This window comes from Lipotes vexillifer, unplaced genomic scaffold, assembly GCF_000442215.2.
Source record: "Lipotes vexillifer unplaced genomic scaffold, Lipotes_vexillifer_v1.1 scaffold382, whole genome shotgun sequence".
Lineage (NCBI taxonomy): Eukaryota > Metazoa > Chordata > Mammalia > Artiodactyla > Lipotidae > Lipotes > Lipotes vexillifer.
Window position 1 is genome coordinate 501805 of NW_006780611.1, and position 13778 is coordinate 515582.

The 13778-nt window shown below is 63.9% G+C and overlaps 3 protein-coding genes across 3 annotated transcripts in view; all 3 read left to right on the forward strand.

Annotated features, from left to right (window-relative positions):
• MAPK12 (mitogen-activated protein kinase 12) overlaps window positions 1-3177 on the forward strand; it is a 7714-nt gene extending 4537 nt beyond the window's left edge. Inside the window, exons 9-13 of the mRNA XM_007453888.1 lie at window positions 1-17; window positions 249-328; window positions 408-486; window positions 562-735; window positions 3098-3177. The exon at window positions 1-17 is cut by the window's left edge and continues 9 nt beyond it. Coding sequence (XP_007453950.1) covers window positions 1-17; window positions 249-328; window positions 408-486; window positions 562-735; window positions 3098-3177 — 430 coding nt within the window. The remainder of the gene's footprint in view (window positions 18-248; window positions 329-407; window positions 487-561; window positions 736-3097) is intronic.
• A 2978-nt stretch (window positions 3178-6155) lies between these two features.
• Window positions 6156-11153, forward strand: HDAC10 (histone deacetylase 10). The gene is made up of 19 exons (XM_007453889.1): window positions 6156-6214; window positions 6289-6423; window positions 6653-6749; window positions 7003-7100; window positions 7200-7304; window positions 7467-7535; window positions 7717-7843; window positions 8022-8087; window positions 8256-8315; window positions 8396-8485; window positions 8624-8726; window positions 8872-8943; window positions 9023-9263; window positions 9375-9459; window positions 9850-9941; window positions 10084-10140; window positions 10416-10494; window positions 10696-10878; window positions 10965-11153. Exons 1-19 carry the CDS (start codon window positions 6156-6158, stop codon window positions 11151-11153), a joined length of 2007 nt encoding a protein of 668 aa, XP_007453951.1.
• Window positions 11154-11966: 813 nt separating this feature from the next.
• TUBGCP6 (tubulin gamma complex component 6) overlaps window positions 11967-13778 on the forward strand; it is a 22632-nt gene continuing 20820 nt past the window's right edge. Inside the window, exons 1-2 of the mRNA XM_007454082.1 lie at window positions 11967-12707; window positions 13577-13740. Coding sequence (XP_007454144.1) covers window positions 11967-12707; window positions 13577-13740 — 905 coding nt within the window. The remainder of the gene's footprint in view (window positions 12708-13576; window positions 13741-13778) is intronic.

The following is a 13778-nucleotide window of genomic DNA, read 5'->3' on the forward strand; positions in this document are numbered from 1 at the left end:
CTTCAAAGGCAGCGACCGTATCCTACACCTGGAGCTGGGTGCGGGGGAGGCTTGCCCTACACCTGGAGGCGGGTGCAGGGGAGGCTTGCCCTACGCCTGCGGGGAGCAGGCCAGGCGCACTGCCCGGGCTGGGTGCGGGGGAGACTCGCCCTACACCTGTGGGGAGCAGGCCAGGCGCACTCCCCGGGCTGGGTGGGTAGGTGAGCTCTGCTCTCTGGCCCCGCACTGTGCTCCTGACCTCAGCCAAGACCTGGACCAGCTGAAGGAGATCATGAAGGTGACGGGGACGCCTCCCGCCGAGTTCGTGCAGAGGCTGCAGAGTGCTGAGGTCACTTGGGAGCCGGGCGTGAGCTGGAGGCCTGGGTCTGGGCCTGGGGGCTGGCGCCTCATCCTTTCTTCCCACACAGGCTCAGAACTACATGAACGGCCTCCCCGAGCTAGAGAAAAAGGATTTTGCCGCCATCCTGACCAACGCGAGCCCTCTGGGTAGGGTGGGGCTGCGGTGGGCACGGGGTCAGTGACGTGGGTACCGGGGCCTGGCCTCACCCGCCCTTCCCCCAGCCGTGGCCCTCCTGGAGAAGATGCTGGTGCTGGATGCGGAGCGGCGGGTGACGGCGGCCAAGGCGCTGACCCACCCCTACTTCGAGTCGCTGCACGACACGGAGGACGAGCCCAAAGCCCAAAAGTATGATGAATCCTTTGATGACCTGGACCGCACGCTGGAAGAGTGGAAGCGTGAGTGGGGGGCTCTGGGCAGGGCCTGTGGCTGGACCCCACCAGCCCCGTGCAGGTGGCCAGGGCTGAGTCCTGGGTCCCCCCCACCCTGGGATGCAGGTTAGGTGAGGAACACAGTGGAGGTCAGGGGGCAGCTGGGCTTCCAGGCCAAGGCGACCTGAGCACTTGGCTTCTCCCAGCCCCCAGGCCTGCCAGCGTGCCTCCCCACGTCTAGGCCAGAGGCCGGGCTACCCCGGAGACCCTCAGCACCCACTCCCCCAGGCCTCTGCTCATATCTCTGGAATCTTCTGGCCTCTGTGTCCCTTTCAGGACCCCTCCTACCTAGACAGCTGCATACCCCTCGTCCTGCCAGCAGGATCAGGCCCACTTCAGGCAGTCCATAGCACCTCCCTCTTCCTCACTACCCCTCGCCCGTCCCCTTTAGCCCCACTGAGCACTTCAGACCTCCCTCTACCTGTGCTCTGCATCTCCAGGCTTTACATTGGCCTGGAAACCGAGGGCCCCTCTTTTCTTCTCTGAGGGCTCCCGACACCTGCTCAGCCTGATGCTGGGCTCACGGACGCCTGCCCAGTCCCCGGGCCTCCCTCTGCTGGGGCCCTGACGCCCCATGCTGGAACGGGCCTTGTCTAGCTCCACTCTGGCATGGCAGGCATCTTCTCTCAGTGGCTGCGGGACCCGCCTGGGGGAGCAGGGACGTCTGAGGGCAGCAGTTAGCGCCGACGGAGCTGTGGCACTGGTCGCCACTGTCCTAGACCCCGTCCTGGCTGTGCCTCAGACCTGGGGCGGTGGTCCTGGATGTCGGGGGTAGAGGTGGGGCTGGACGGGTTGTGCTTCTCAAACCACGTTCTTCAGGGTCATCGGGGAGTCCCAGCAGCGGCTCTGCCCTTATCTGTGCTGTGTTTTGTGCTTGTAAGTTCTCTGTTGCTAGAAAGATAACAAGAAAACCGAAAACCATGGGCCACAGGATCCTCTCTGCGGTCTCTGCCACAAACTGTAGTAAGAGCTTTTGCTTTTACTACAGACCATGGTGGACACGTGGTCTGTTTGTGGTTGAGCCCCTGGTCAGGAATGCAAACTCATCACCTCCTGTTTCCCCGGGAAAAGCCAGCTTTACAGCAAGGACCTCTCTATACAAACCTTCCCTGTGTGGATGGGCCCCTGCACCAGGGTTAGATGAGGGCCTGGGAGGCACCCCCCGGGGTAGCAATACAACTGTGCCGTGTGCTGGGCAAACCACACAGACCACCTGCTCTAAAGGCACAGTCCTTCCTGAACTGGGCTTGTGGAGTACCAGTGGTCCCCCAAACGCGTGTTCCTGTGGTCAGGTGAGCGTGGGCACCCTGGGGTAGGTGGAGCAGAACCGTCCTCTTGCAGGCTGGTCAGAGGGGAGGCGGGGCAGCACTCCCCTTCCTCTGGGACGGCTTTGCTCTGGGCAAGGTTCAGGAAACATGAGTACCGGCGAGGAAGCTGGATGCTGCAGGTAGTTGGTGGGAATTACACACTCGTGTATTAATTAATTAATTAATTAATTTCTGGCTGCATTGGGTCTTCGTTGTTGGGTCTTAGTTGCTGCGCGCAGGGGCTACTCTTCGTTGCATTGCGAGGACTTCTCATTGCGGTGGCTTCTCGTTGCAGAACTTGGGCTCTAGGTGCGTGGGCTTCAGTAGTTGTGGCACATGGGCTCAGTAGTTGTGGCTTGCAGGCTCTAGAGTGCAGGCTCAGTAGTTATGGCGCATGGGCTTTGTTGCTCCGCAGCATGTGGGATCTTCCCGGACCAGAGGTCAAACCCATGTCCCCTGCATTGGCAGGCGGATTCTCAACCACTGTGCCACCAGCGAAATCCCCACACTCGTTTCATAGATGTTCTGGATCCAGAAGCTGCGGTGTGCCCTGGTGGGACCCTGAGCAGCCCCACTCAAGTGAACACATTGGTTTACATTTCTCAGATGTCCTCTGTTCACTGAGGCAGGCTGTGGAGCCAAGGCCACCCTAGGGGCCGTGGGTGTGGGTTACAGGAGCCCTGTCAGGGTGGACAGTCCCTGTGGATGGACACAGGTGGACTTGCACATGTGGGACAAAGGAGCCCACCTGGTGCCTGAACCCCAGCGGTGGTCTCTGACCCTGTTAATTTGGGGGACGGGCGGGCCCCCTAGTTCAGTGACTAACAGCCTGTGCTCTGGGCCTCCGCTCTCCACCAAGTGGAATCTCATGGGACTTAATGCTGGTCCCCGCGAGCACCAATGAGCTGGGCCCAGTGCTTCGTCTTGGTCACTGGCGTCCATCCTTGGTGTGCACTGTGGAGCTGTCTTAACAGGTGATGGGCCCCTTCTCCCATGACTCTGTCCCTCTCATCCTGCCCCAGGTGTCACATATAGAGAGGTGCTCAGCTTCAAGCCTCCCCGACAGCTGGGGGCCAAGGTCTCCAAGGAGACGGCCCTGTGAATACCCCTGGGCCCTGGGCCTGGAAGGGAGATCCTGTTTGCCACTTGGACCTTGGCTGGGGCTTGCACCCCAGGAGTCCCCTCGTTCCATGGAGCCTCTTCTGGAAGCCTGTTCCCCTGCTCTCAGAGCCCACCTCAGCCTAACCTTGGAGGAGCATCTGGACTTTCTGGACAGGACGCCCACCTGACCTGGGGCTGGGCTCTGACCCCCTGAGCAGTGGTCCCCTCCCCCAGGGTGCAGCAGAAGCCTCAGAACCTGTGGGGTGGGATGGGGTTTGGGGTCAAAGCCTAGTCTCTGACCCTGCCTGCTCTAGACTGCGCTGAAAAGGAAGGACGGGAGGGTGCAGAGCACTGACTCAGGGACATGTCTCCTGGGGGCGTTGGTGTGGACGCTCCTGCACCACCCCCCTTAAATGTACATTGGCCACGTGGTGTGGCCACACGGCTGGAGGAAATAAACCCTTTTGTAGCTCCCACTCTGCTTCACTTCCTTGTTCCTGAGCTGGATCTCCACCTTTAGGCTTTTGTATAGAGTAAGGGGGCTGGCCTGGGAGCCTCGGCCCCATCTTGAGCCACTGGGCCTGGGCACCTCCTCCCTCCCAGGTCACAAAGCTGGTGCCCACCTACATCCCCGTCCTGTGCCAGTGAGCCCCAAGTCTGGAGCCCCCCACATTAGGGCTTGGCCCTGCCCCTCTTATGGGGTGGCCTTCCTCTAAGCTAAGACCCTGGAGTCAGACCCAAGGCAGGGCCTGATGGGGGTGAGGGGGTTAGGGTCCAGCTCGGGTCTCAGTCCCAGGTGTTTGGGCTCCCTGCTCTCTCCAAGGCCAGGTTCTTGGGGAGGTGGGGTCACGCTAGACGCCTCGAGGCACCTCAGGTGTCTCTCAGACGTCTGTGCCTCAGCAGAAGGGTGGTTTCTGTGCTCTTTTTCCTGCCCCTCCCCCGGCCATGCCCCACCGCCATTGGCGAGCCCGCGGGGCCCTATGCCGGCCATTCGACGTCTCCGAGGACTGGCAGCTGGATGAAGGGCCACTCTAGGACTCCTGCGCTCGCCCTGGCTCCCCCCACCTGTCCCCCGGCAGGCGCGCCCAAAGCGGGGCCAGGCCGTCACCCTTCTCCCGGCCTGGGGCTCAGATGGACGCACCCAGTTGGTCCAGCCGAATACAGTCAGGCGAGTTGCCAGAGTAGATACCTGCCTTCTCTGCCCAGGGGCCCTGCCGCGCCTCTGACGGAGCCCCGCCCGGGCCCCCGGCTCTCAGCGATCCAGGCGGGGCGGTCTGGCACAGGCCCCACCTTCGAGGCCACGTGCCCAGGACGGCCAATCAGCACGCTGTCCTCCAGCCGCCGTGATTGGCTCAGGGGCGGGCACGTCTTCCCAGAGCCCCGCAGGCCGCCGGCTACCCGCGCCAGCAGGTAGCCTGGCCAGGACGGTGGCGATCCACGCGGGGCTGCTTGCCGCGGGCAGCGGGGCCCTGTCAGGGCCTCCCTCTGCATCCATCCCACCTTGGGGATCGCCCCCGAACAGCCGGGGCAACCAGAGAACGGGACTGGGGCACGCCCGCCCCAGGGCCCCACCTCCTAGACTTCAGGGCCCCTGCTCACGTCCCGCCTCCAAGAGACCCGCCTCCAGGGCTCCGCCTCCAAGACCCGGGACCCAATCCGCGGCGGCCCCGCCTCGAAGATGCCCGCCTTCCCAGACACCCCCCCCCAGGAACCGCCCCCCATCCAAGCCCTGCCTCAAAAGGGTCCGCCCGGGCCCCGCCTCCAAGACCAGACTCCGCCCATGTCTCCGTCCCCAAACACCCGCGGGGTCCCCCCCCACCCCGGCTCAGTCCCCAGAAATCTCCTCCGTTTGAGGCCGGGGGCTCCCTGTTTCCTCCCCTCTTTGGCCATCTTGTTCTTGGCTGGGGCCGCGCCTCCTCCTTTACTGGCCTCATTCGTTCACTCAGTCATTCATCCCTCGCCCAGACACTCCCTCTGTTGGCCTCCGCCCTGCCTACCCCGACGCTGCGCCGCTCCTGTCCAGCTTCTCTGCCATAACCCTGACCCTCCGACTCGTCCGCTCTTCGGTCAGGGGTCTTCCTGGAGCTTAACTCGGATACTGTCACTCCCTTCTTGAGCCTTGGGGGCAGCGCTGCGCTGCGGCCCAGGCCGGGCTTAAGCCACAACCACCGTCCCCGGTCGAGGCTCTCTCCTCCTTGTGGCCTTGCCCCTAAGGACCCTCGGCCTCGCGCTCCTTCCCGCGCAGCTCCTCCCTGAGCCCTTGCTGGGGGGCCTCGGTCAGCGCTGGGCGCGATGGGCTACTGACGCGTCTGACCCGTGGCCTGCGGGGTCAGGGTGGGCCTGGGGGAGGCTTGGGGAGGAGGGGCACGGACCCGCGTGGCTCGGCTCATAGCACGCAGGTGGGGCCGCCGTGACGGTCCGCAGGAGCCTGGGCACACTGGCCCTCCGTGCTCGCACCAGTCCCCTCCGACTTATCGCAGGGGCGCCGAGGCCGGCGACCCTCTCCCGGCTCCGGCGAGAGTAGGAGGTGGAGCCTCAGCTGGAGGGAAGGGCGGCGTGGGCAGAGCCCCGAGGGGCCCAGTCTTCGGCCCGCCCCGCTGCATCGGGGCGGGGGTTGGGGCCAGCTGGAGGGAAGGGCGGCGTGGGCAGAGCCCCGAGGGGCCCAGTCTTCGGCCCGCCCCGCTGCATCGGGGCGGGGTTTGGGGCAGCCGGAGGCGGGCCCATGCCAGGTCCCAGTTGGAGGAAGCCGGAAGCCAAGCCCCGCGAGCCACCCTATCGACCCCTACCCCGCTCTGGCGCCAGCCGGACCTGGGGCCTCCTTCCTGTCCGGGCTCCGCGCCCGCGCCCCCGGCTGTGCTCCAGGCGTTGGGCTGCTCCCTGGGGCTGCCAAGGGGGGCGGGCAGTGCACTCACCTGCCTGTGAGTGGTAGTGTTTGGGTCCTGCCCACCCTGAGTGGCCCAGAGTGACCACGGTCAGGCCATGGGGACCGCACTTGTGTACCACGAGGACATGACAGCTGCCCGGCTGCTCTGGGACGAGTAAGTGGGACCTGGCAGAGGCAGAGGCGGGGTATGAGGAGGGGCTCTGGACTCTGAGCTCTCTGTCCAATCAGCCCCGAGTGCGAGATCGAGTGCCCGGAGCGCCTGACCACAGCCCTGGAACGCCTGCAGCAGCGTGGCCTGGAGCAAAGGTGTCTGCGGCTGGCAGCCCGGGAGGCCTCGGAGGCGGAACTGGGCCTGGTGCACAGGTCAGACTTGGGGCGGGCCTCCTGGCCCTGAAGCCGTGGTCCAGGACCTGGGCCTGCCCCAGCCTGCTGGTGCCTGGCAAACAGAGCCTACCCTCCAAGCCTCAGTTTCACCGTTGGATGGATGGGTGAGGGAGCAGTGAGGGGGGTGGTCCCACTGGGGGTCCAGGCCCTGTTTCTCCTCCGTCTGCTCCTCCAGGTGACCCTGCCTTGCCTGCCTGCCCCTTTGCAGCCTGGAGTATGTGGCCCTGTTGCAGGGGACCCAGGCCTTGGGCACCGGAGAGCTCCAGACCCTGTCTGGACAGTACGATGCCGTCTACTTCCACCCGGTGCGTGCCCTGGGGACACACCCACCACACCCACCACACCCACCCACCCAGTCACACATCCGGGTACTCGTGCCTGTTCACACGGGCGATGTTCCCGTGTGCCAGTGCCCTGCTGGCTGCTGCTGCTGCGGGCACCCGGGACTGGCCTGGCCAGTTCTGTGCAGCGCTTGGTGCCCTGCAGCCTGGCACAGGGCTTGGTAGAGCCTGTGAGGGGTAGTGGGCAGGGGGCTTACCTGCACCCTTGCCCTGGCAGAGTACCTTCCACTGTGCCCGGCTGGCTGTGGGGGCGGCGCTGCAGCTGGTGGATGCAGTGCTGGCGGGAGCTGTGCGCAACGGGCTCGCCCTGGTGAGGTGAGAGCTGCCCCCTCCCCTGGCCACCCCGACCTGTGGGTAGCCCTGTGAGGACGCAGGATGACCCTGACACACCCCACACCCCACTCCCACTCCCAGGCCTCCTGGGCACCATAGCCAGAGGGCTGCCGCTAATGGATTCTGCGTGTTCAACAACGTGGCCATAGCGGCCAAACATGCCCAGCGGCAGCACGGGCTGCACAGGTTTGTGCCAGTCTGACTGCAGGGTGAGGCCCAGGCCAGAGGGGAAGGGGGTGGAGGGGGCCTTTGAGGGACCCCACCCAGCTCCTTCCCATCCTGGGCCTGGCTCCTGGCCTGGAGGTGGGAGGCCCTACCCTCAGTGACCCCAGAGCTGTCTGTCCCCAGGATCCTCATCGTTGACTGGGATGTCCACCATGGCCAGGGCATACAGTATATCTTTGAGGATGACCCCAGGTAAGCTGGGGGTGGGGACAAGACCCTCCCCTGCGACCCTACTTTTCAGGATGAGCACTGCCCAGCCTGGGAAAGTCTGAGGGAACAGACGTGGCTGTGTGCTCAGTGGGGTGGGGTTAGGCTTCTGCAAGGAACCCTGGGGCTGAGGGGCCTGCCCTCTGGCCCCGGCTGACTGTCACAGCGTCCTTTATTTCTCCTGGCACCGCTATGAGCACGGGCGCTTCTGGCCTTATCTCCGAGAGTCAGATGCAGATGCTGTTGGGCAGGGCCCGGGCCTTGGCTTCACTGTCAACCTGCCCTGGAACCAGGTGCCTGCCCCTCACCCTGGGCCCCCCACCCAGAGCCCCTCCCCCAGCCCACATTCCCCCCTCCCCCGAGTGCAAGCCCAGGGCGTCGTGCCACGATCACCCCCAGAGCCCAGGCCCCAGGGGTGAGGACCCCGCCGTCCTCCCTGGCAGGGCCAGCACTGATGCCCCTTGGCTACAGGTCGGGATGGGAAATGCTGACTACGTGGCCGCCTTCCTGCACGTGCTGTTGCCCGTGGCCTTTGAGGTGACCGTGTGGGGGGTGGAAGCGGTCTCAGTGGCAGCGGGGTGGGGGCGATGCGGTGCCCAAAGTGGAACAGAACCCCTGGGGTGAGGAGGGTCTCTCTGGAGGGGCCTCCCCTCCGCCTCAGCTCCAGCTTCTTTTCTGCCTCTCCCCACTGGGCCCTGCCTGCAGTTCAACCCTGAGCTGGTCCTAGTCTCCGCGGGATTTGACTCGGCCATCGGGGATCCCGAGGTGAGGGCCTGGCCGGGCTGGGGAGGGCTTCTTCTGGAGTACTGGGGCCAGGGCCTCTTCACACCTGGTTCTGGTTGCAGGGGCAGATGCAGGCCACGCCAGAGTGCTTTGCTCACCTCACACAGCTGCTGCAGGTGCTGGCTGGCGGCCGGGTCTGCGCTGTGCTAGAGGTGATTGTGGCGAGCTGGGAGAGTGCATGCACTGGAAGCTGAGATGTGTTTGGAGGGGTCCTGCCTCGTGGGGCAGGGCGTCCTGCCTGGGCACCTGACACCCCTGCCCTTTGTGTCTCTGCCCCCTCCTTATCCCAGGGTGGCTACCACCTGGAGTCACTCTCGCAGTCCGTGTGCATGATGGTGCAAGCGCTGCTGGGCGACCCTGCCCCGCCCCTGTCGGGGCCCATGGTGCCGCATGGCAGGGGCGGGGGGCACTGCTGGGCGACCCTGCCCCGCCCCTGTCGGGGCCCATGGTGCCGCATGGCAGGTGCGGGGAGCAGGACGGAGGAGGGCGGGAAGGGCCAGGGGTGGGAGGCCAGGCCTTACTGATCCTGCTTCTCCTCGCAGCGCCCTGGAGTCCATCCAGAGTGTCCGGGTAGCCCAGGCCCCTCACTGGATGAGCCTCCAGCAGCAAGGTCAGCGTGGCCTGGGTCGGCAGGTGGGATGGTGCCGCAGGCTCTCGTGCAGTGGCTGTGACACTGAACCACCCCCTAGGTGTGGCCCCTGTACCGAGTCCCAGCCCCTGCTCCCCAGAGGGGAGGCCTGAATTCAAGGCAGCAGCGACCCAGGACGTGGCTGCCCTGAGCTCCCTCCTGGACCAGCTGCGCCTCAATCCCACGCCCCCTGTACGCACGGCTGTTGCCTTGACTGCGCCAGATGCTGCCCTGGCCCTGCCCTCTGATGTCCTCTGTGAGCAGGGGTCAGCCCCACAGGAGGAGACACAGGCCTGGGCCAGGTGGGGCCTGGGGAGAAGCCCGGGACCATGTCTGCATACGTACCTGTGTGACTCATCTGTGGTCTCTGTGTCATTCTGTGTCCTCGTGTCCTTCTGGTTTGTCCACCACAGGCCACATGAGGCCCTGGCCCAGGACAGGGCCCTCACTGCACTCGGGAAAGTGCTGTACCTTTTGGACAGGATCCTGGATGGGCAGGTAGGGGCACTGGGGAGGGGCTGGGGGGTGGCCATGGAGTCAGGGGCAGGGCCCAGGACCTCCCTGCGACAGGTGGCCTGTCCAGGGGAGGGCTGGGTGGTACAGAACCATGTGGACATGAGCATTGCCTTGTACCCAGGACCCTTCCCAAAACAGCCCCCAGGGCAGGGTTCAGGAACACCCCCCCCCCTCAGTTCCCTCAACAAAATGCTCTTTGGCAGAGAAGTGAAGGGGATGATTTATAGTTTTATGCATCTCATTTTCAGAAATGGAGTAATTTGACCTCAGTGCACAGGTGACAGCCATGTAGACATGGGCCAAAAGAAGGGGCAGATGGGTTTGTTTACCTGGTTTGGGAGTTACCCTCTACACCTGTTATTCACTTCACAGGTGAGCAGTGGCATTGCAGTCACCCCAGCCTCTGCTGCAGCTGCCACCCTGGATGTGGCCATTCGGTGTGGCCTGTCCCATGGAGCCCAGAGGTAAGCCTCACATGGCTGGTCTGAGGCTACGAGGCAGGGCCCATGGGCACCCCCTGCTCTGGCTGGCCATGTGGGAATGGCTCTGGGAATGGGCTCCAGGCGGGGTGAGTGCAGCTTACCCAGGAGCCAACTCTTCCTCCAGGCTGCTTTGTCTGGCTGTGGGGCAGCTGGATCGGCCCCCAGATCTCACGGATGACGGGTATGATTCTCAGGTCACGTGTATGTCCAGTTCTGCAAGCATGTGGGTGGGCACATCACCCTGGATCCCCAGGGGTGACAGGTGGGCAGGGCGTTCTGCAGCTGGAGTTTGGCAGAAGGGCCCCTGGGAGCAATGCCAGGAGGGTCTCCAGCACAGAGGGTCAGCAGTCTTAGCATCCCTGCCCCTGAGCGGTCCTTATTCTGTCCGGGCTCTCGACAGTGGGCGGCATCTCACGCACAAGCTCACGTATCCATATGCTTGCTTTCCCCTGGAAGGAGGAATCTCTGGCTGAACATTGGGGGCAAGGAGGCAGCTGCCCTGTCCATGTTCCATGTCTCTGTGCCACTGCCGGGGGTGAGTGGTGGTGTCACAGGGCAGGGCAGCTGCTGCTCATTGGCATCGGTATGAGGGCCAGACCCCTGGCCTTCACCTGCCCTTCCTGGCGGGACTGTGGGTGTGTCCACCCACCTGAGATTGGGAGGTGGGGTGGCCTGAGCCAGCTGGCGGGGAGTTCCCTGGATGAGGGGTTGGGCTGTGCTGCTGTCCCTCCCGCAGACGACTGGAGGGTTTCTGAGCTGTGTCCTGGCCCTGGTGCTGCCCCTGGCCTACAGCTTCCAGCCTGACCTGGTGCTGGTGGCGCTGGGGCCCGCCCATGGCCTGCAGGACGCCCAAGCTGCACTCCTGGCTGCGCTGCTTCGGGGCCCAGCAGGGGGCCGAGTCTTGGCCCTTGTGGATGAGGTGAGCTGGGCGGGGTGGACCTGCTGTGGGGCGGGAGGGGAGGAGAAACCAGCAACTCACTGCTTCCACCTCTGCTGCTGACTCAGGAATCCACACCCCAGCTTGCGGTGGTCCTGGCCAGGGTGTTGCATGGAGAGGCAGCCCCCAGCCTGGGTCCCTTCTCCATGGCCTCCCCAGAGGACGTGCAGGCCCTGATGCAGCTGAGAGGGCAGCTGGAGCCACGGTGGAAGATGCTGCAGGTGGCCAGTGAGGCTGGGGGGCCAGGCTCAGGATGAATGCTTGGGGCCTTGGGCGACAGCTGCCTTAGAGCTCTGTGGGGAGACGGGCTCACGTCCTGGGGAGTGGGGTGCTGCCCTGAACCAGCTGATAGCCGCGTCAAGCAGTTGTGCACCTCTCCCCAGCTCCTCCTTGAGTGCTGTGACCTGGTAGCTTGAAATCGGCCAGGGTGGGAGTATTTATACCCCAGAAAAGACACTACCAACTAGTCCCCCAAGAGCCTGTTGTTAACCATTCACCAGCACACCTCTGCGCCAGGCCTCTGTCCTGAGGACTAGGCTACGGGGCTGCCCAGGACCCTGGCTCAGGGCCTCTGTATCCCCCGCCCCAGCGCGGACTCCCCCTCCGGCGACCCGTCTCTGCACGGACGGCCCCTCCCTCGCTCCCTCCCCGCCCAATCAGTAAACGTTGGTTAGGCGAAAGTCTGACTCCGTCTCCCTTATTGAGCCCGATTTAGTTAACTCAGTTGATTCCGGCCACGGCTTCCCCACCCGTGGGGACGAGACTCCAGGGCGGAAGGGCCCTTGGTAGGCGGCCTCCAGGCTCCACCCCTTCTGCGCCTGCCGCCCGCCTCCCAGGTGACGCAGTTCCGGTGCGCTTGCTCCGGCTGTCTAGCTGGTCGCGCGGCGGTGACGCGGTGGCGGGCGGTGGGGCTGCGCGCTGTCCCCGGGGTGAGGGTATCCGGCAGGCGAGCGGGCGCGCGGGCCTGGCCCACGCTGCGTCCTCGGCGGTGCCTCTGCAGGCCGTCCCCTCTCCGGGGCCCCGAGAAGGCGAGCCAGGCCGCGCTCGAGGGCCCGGCGTGAGGAGGGGGCATGGCCAGCGTCCCCCAGCTGGTGGACGACCTGTGCGAGGCCCTCCTGCCGGCCGCGAAGGCTCACTCTGGCCAGCGCCCCGGGAGCCGCAAGAAGGCCAAGCAGAGCCTCAAGAGGGTGGCCTACAGCGTTCTGTTCACGAGCCTCTTTCAAGATGAGACCCGCAAGCTGCAGCCCGGCCTCCCGAGACTCCCGGTGAAGAACAGGATCCTCATGCTGTCCTTCGACTTGCGAGTGAGCGGCCTGGGCGCCGAGGCCGACCGCCTGGAGGAGTTGGTGGAGGAGCTGGAGGCCGCGCATCGCCGGCCGCTGGCGGAGCTGGGATCCGTGCTGGACCTGCTGGTGCGGCTGGCGGGCAGCGGGCCCCCGCGAATGCTGCGGCGCCGGCGGGACTTCTTCCTGAACAGCCGGCCCGTCGGGAGAGACGTTCCCTACGGCGGCTACGACTGCGCCGACCTGAGCGGGTTGGAGGCGGACGTGCGGTCGCTCATCTCCGGAGAGGAGTATCTGTGTCGGGACCTGGTCCGGAAGACGCTGCAGGTGATGGAGGCGGCGCCGGGCACCGGCCTGCCCGCCGTCGGGCTCTTCTCGTATGGCGACCGCTGCGGGGACCGGTTTGAGAGGGACACCCGCGTCTCGCTCTTTGGAGCCCTGGTGCACAGCCGCACGGCCGACCTGGACGTCCGCCTGGACCTGCCCCCGGTGCAGGACAGCGCGGACCTCTCCGGACTGGCCATCAAGGTAGAGTGTTTGCTTCCTGCTTCCGGCCTCCCGGGCTTGGGAAGGGCCTCGTTTGACCTTCCTTCCATCGGGGCAAAAGGAGGACAGCTGGAGTCCGGAGCACTGGCGGCTGAGCCGTGGGGACTCCCCACCCCACCCCGCTCCCCTCCCGCGCAGCCCCCGGCCACGTGCCGCTTTTCTCTTGTATTTGCTGTTCAGTCACTTCTTTTGCTCTCGAGTTGATGTTTAAATTCAAGTTCATGAAGATGAAATAAATCCGGTTCCTTCCTGCGTTTCAAGTGTTCAGTAGCCATAGGTGGCAAAATACATTTGTTCCTGCTGTTCGTGCAGTGTTATATACTATTTTCCCGGTACGGTGGGATTTTTCCGTTATTAAGTAAATTGTCGTTTGCCTTTGCATTTTGCGGCTTTGCTGAAAGGGTGCTCTGTCATCGTTCAGTTATTCCCTTACTGTGAGGCATTTAGATTGTTTTCAACCATAATGCTATAGCAAACATCTTGGCGGACGTGAGTTTTTCTGTGTCTGTGTGATTTTTTTATGCTGGGTTCCCCAAAATGGAATTTCCAGATCAGAGACATCTTGTGAAAAATGTCGTTGTAAGTTATTTTGAGGCTCGTAAGCTTCAACAAGCCTGTGTTGTGTGAAATTGGGAATTGATAATGATTTCGTTTAATTCCTTAAATGATTCCCTAGGGGTGAAAACATGGTGTACTACTTACGTGCTTGAGAAAAACAGAAGAAACGTTCTGCTGCGTCTTTCCCATAGAGTAAATGGAAGCGTATGGAAGTGCCCCTGGAACTCTCATCCCACTCGGGTGAAATCTAGACACCACGTCCAGGTGAAATGTCCTTTTCCCTTGGCCTCCAGGTCCCTTCGAGTGTCGATCAGTCGGAAGATGAAGGGTTCCAGTCAGCATCCAACCTGACTCCTGATTCCCAGTCTGAGCCGGGCGTGACTCCAGACATTGACCTGTGGGACGCCGTGCTCACCTACGAGGCCAGCAAGAGGAGGTGCTGGGAGCAAGTTGGATGGTTCGTGAGCTTTGCCTTAAAATGCACAGTGCCCTCCC

Bases quoted from the DNA above. Each gene is read 5' to 3' on its own strand.
- HDAC10 (XM_007453889.1), top strand. From the start codon at position 6,156: ATGGGGACCGCACTTGTGTACCACGAGGACATGACAGCTGCCCGGCTG. The intron at 6,750-7,002 runs GTGCGTGCCCTG...TTGCCCTGGCAG, and splicing joins ATGCCGTCTACTTCCACCCG to AGTACCTTCCACTGTGCCCG. The intron at 10,141-10,415 runs GTATGATTCTCA...TTCCCCTGGAAG, and splicing joins CCAGATCTCACGGATGACGG to GAGGAATCTCTGGCTGAACA.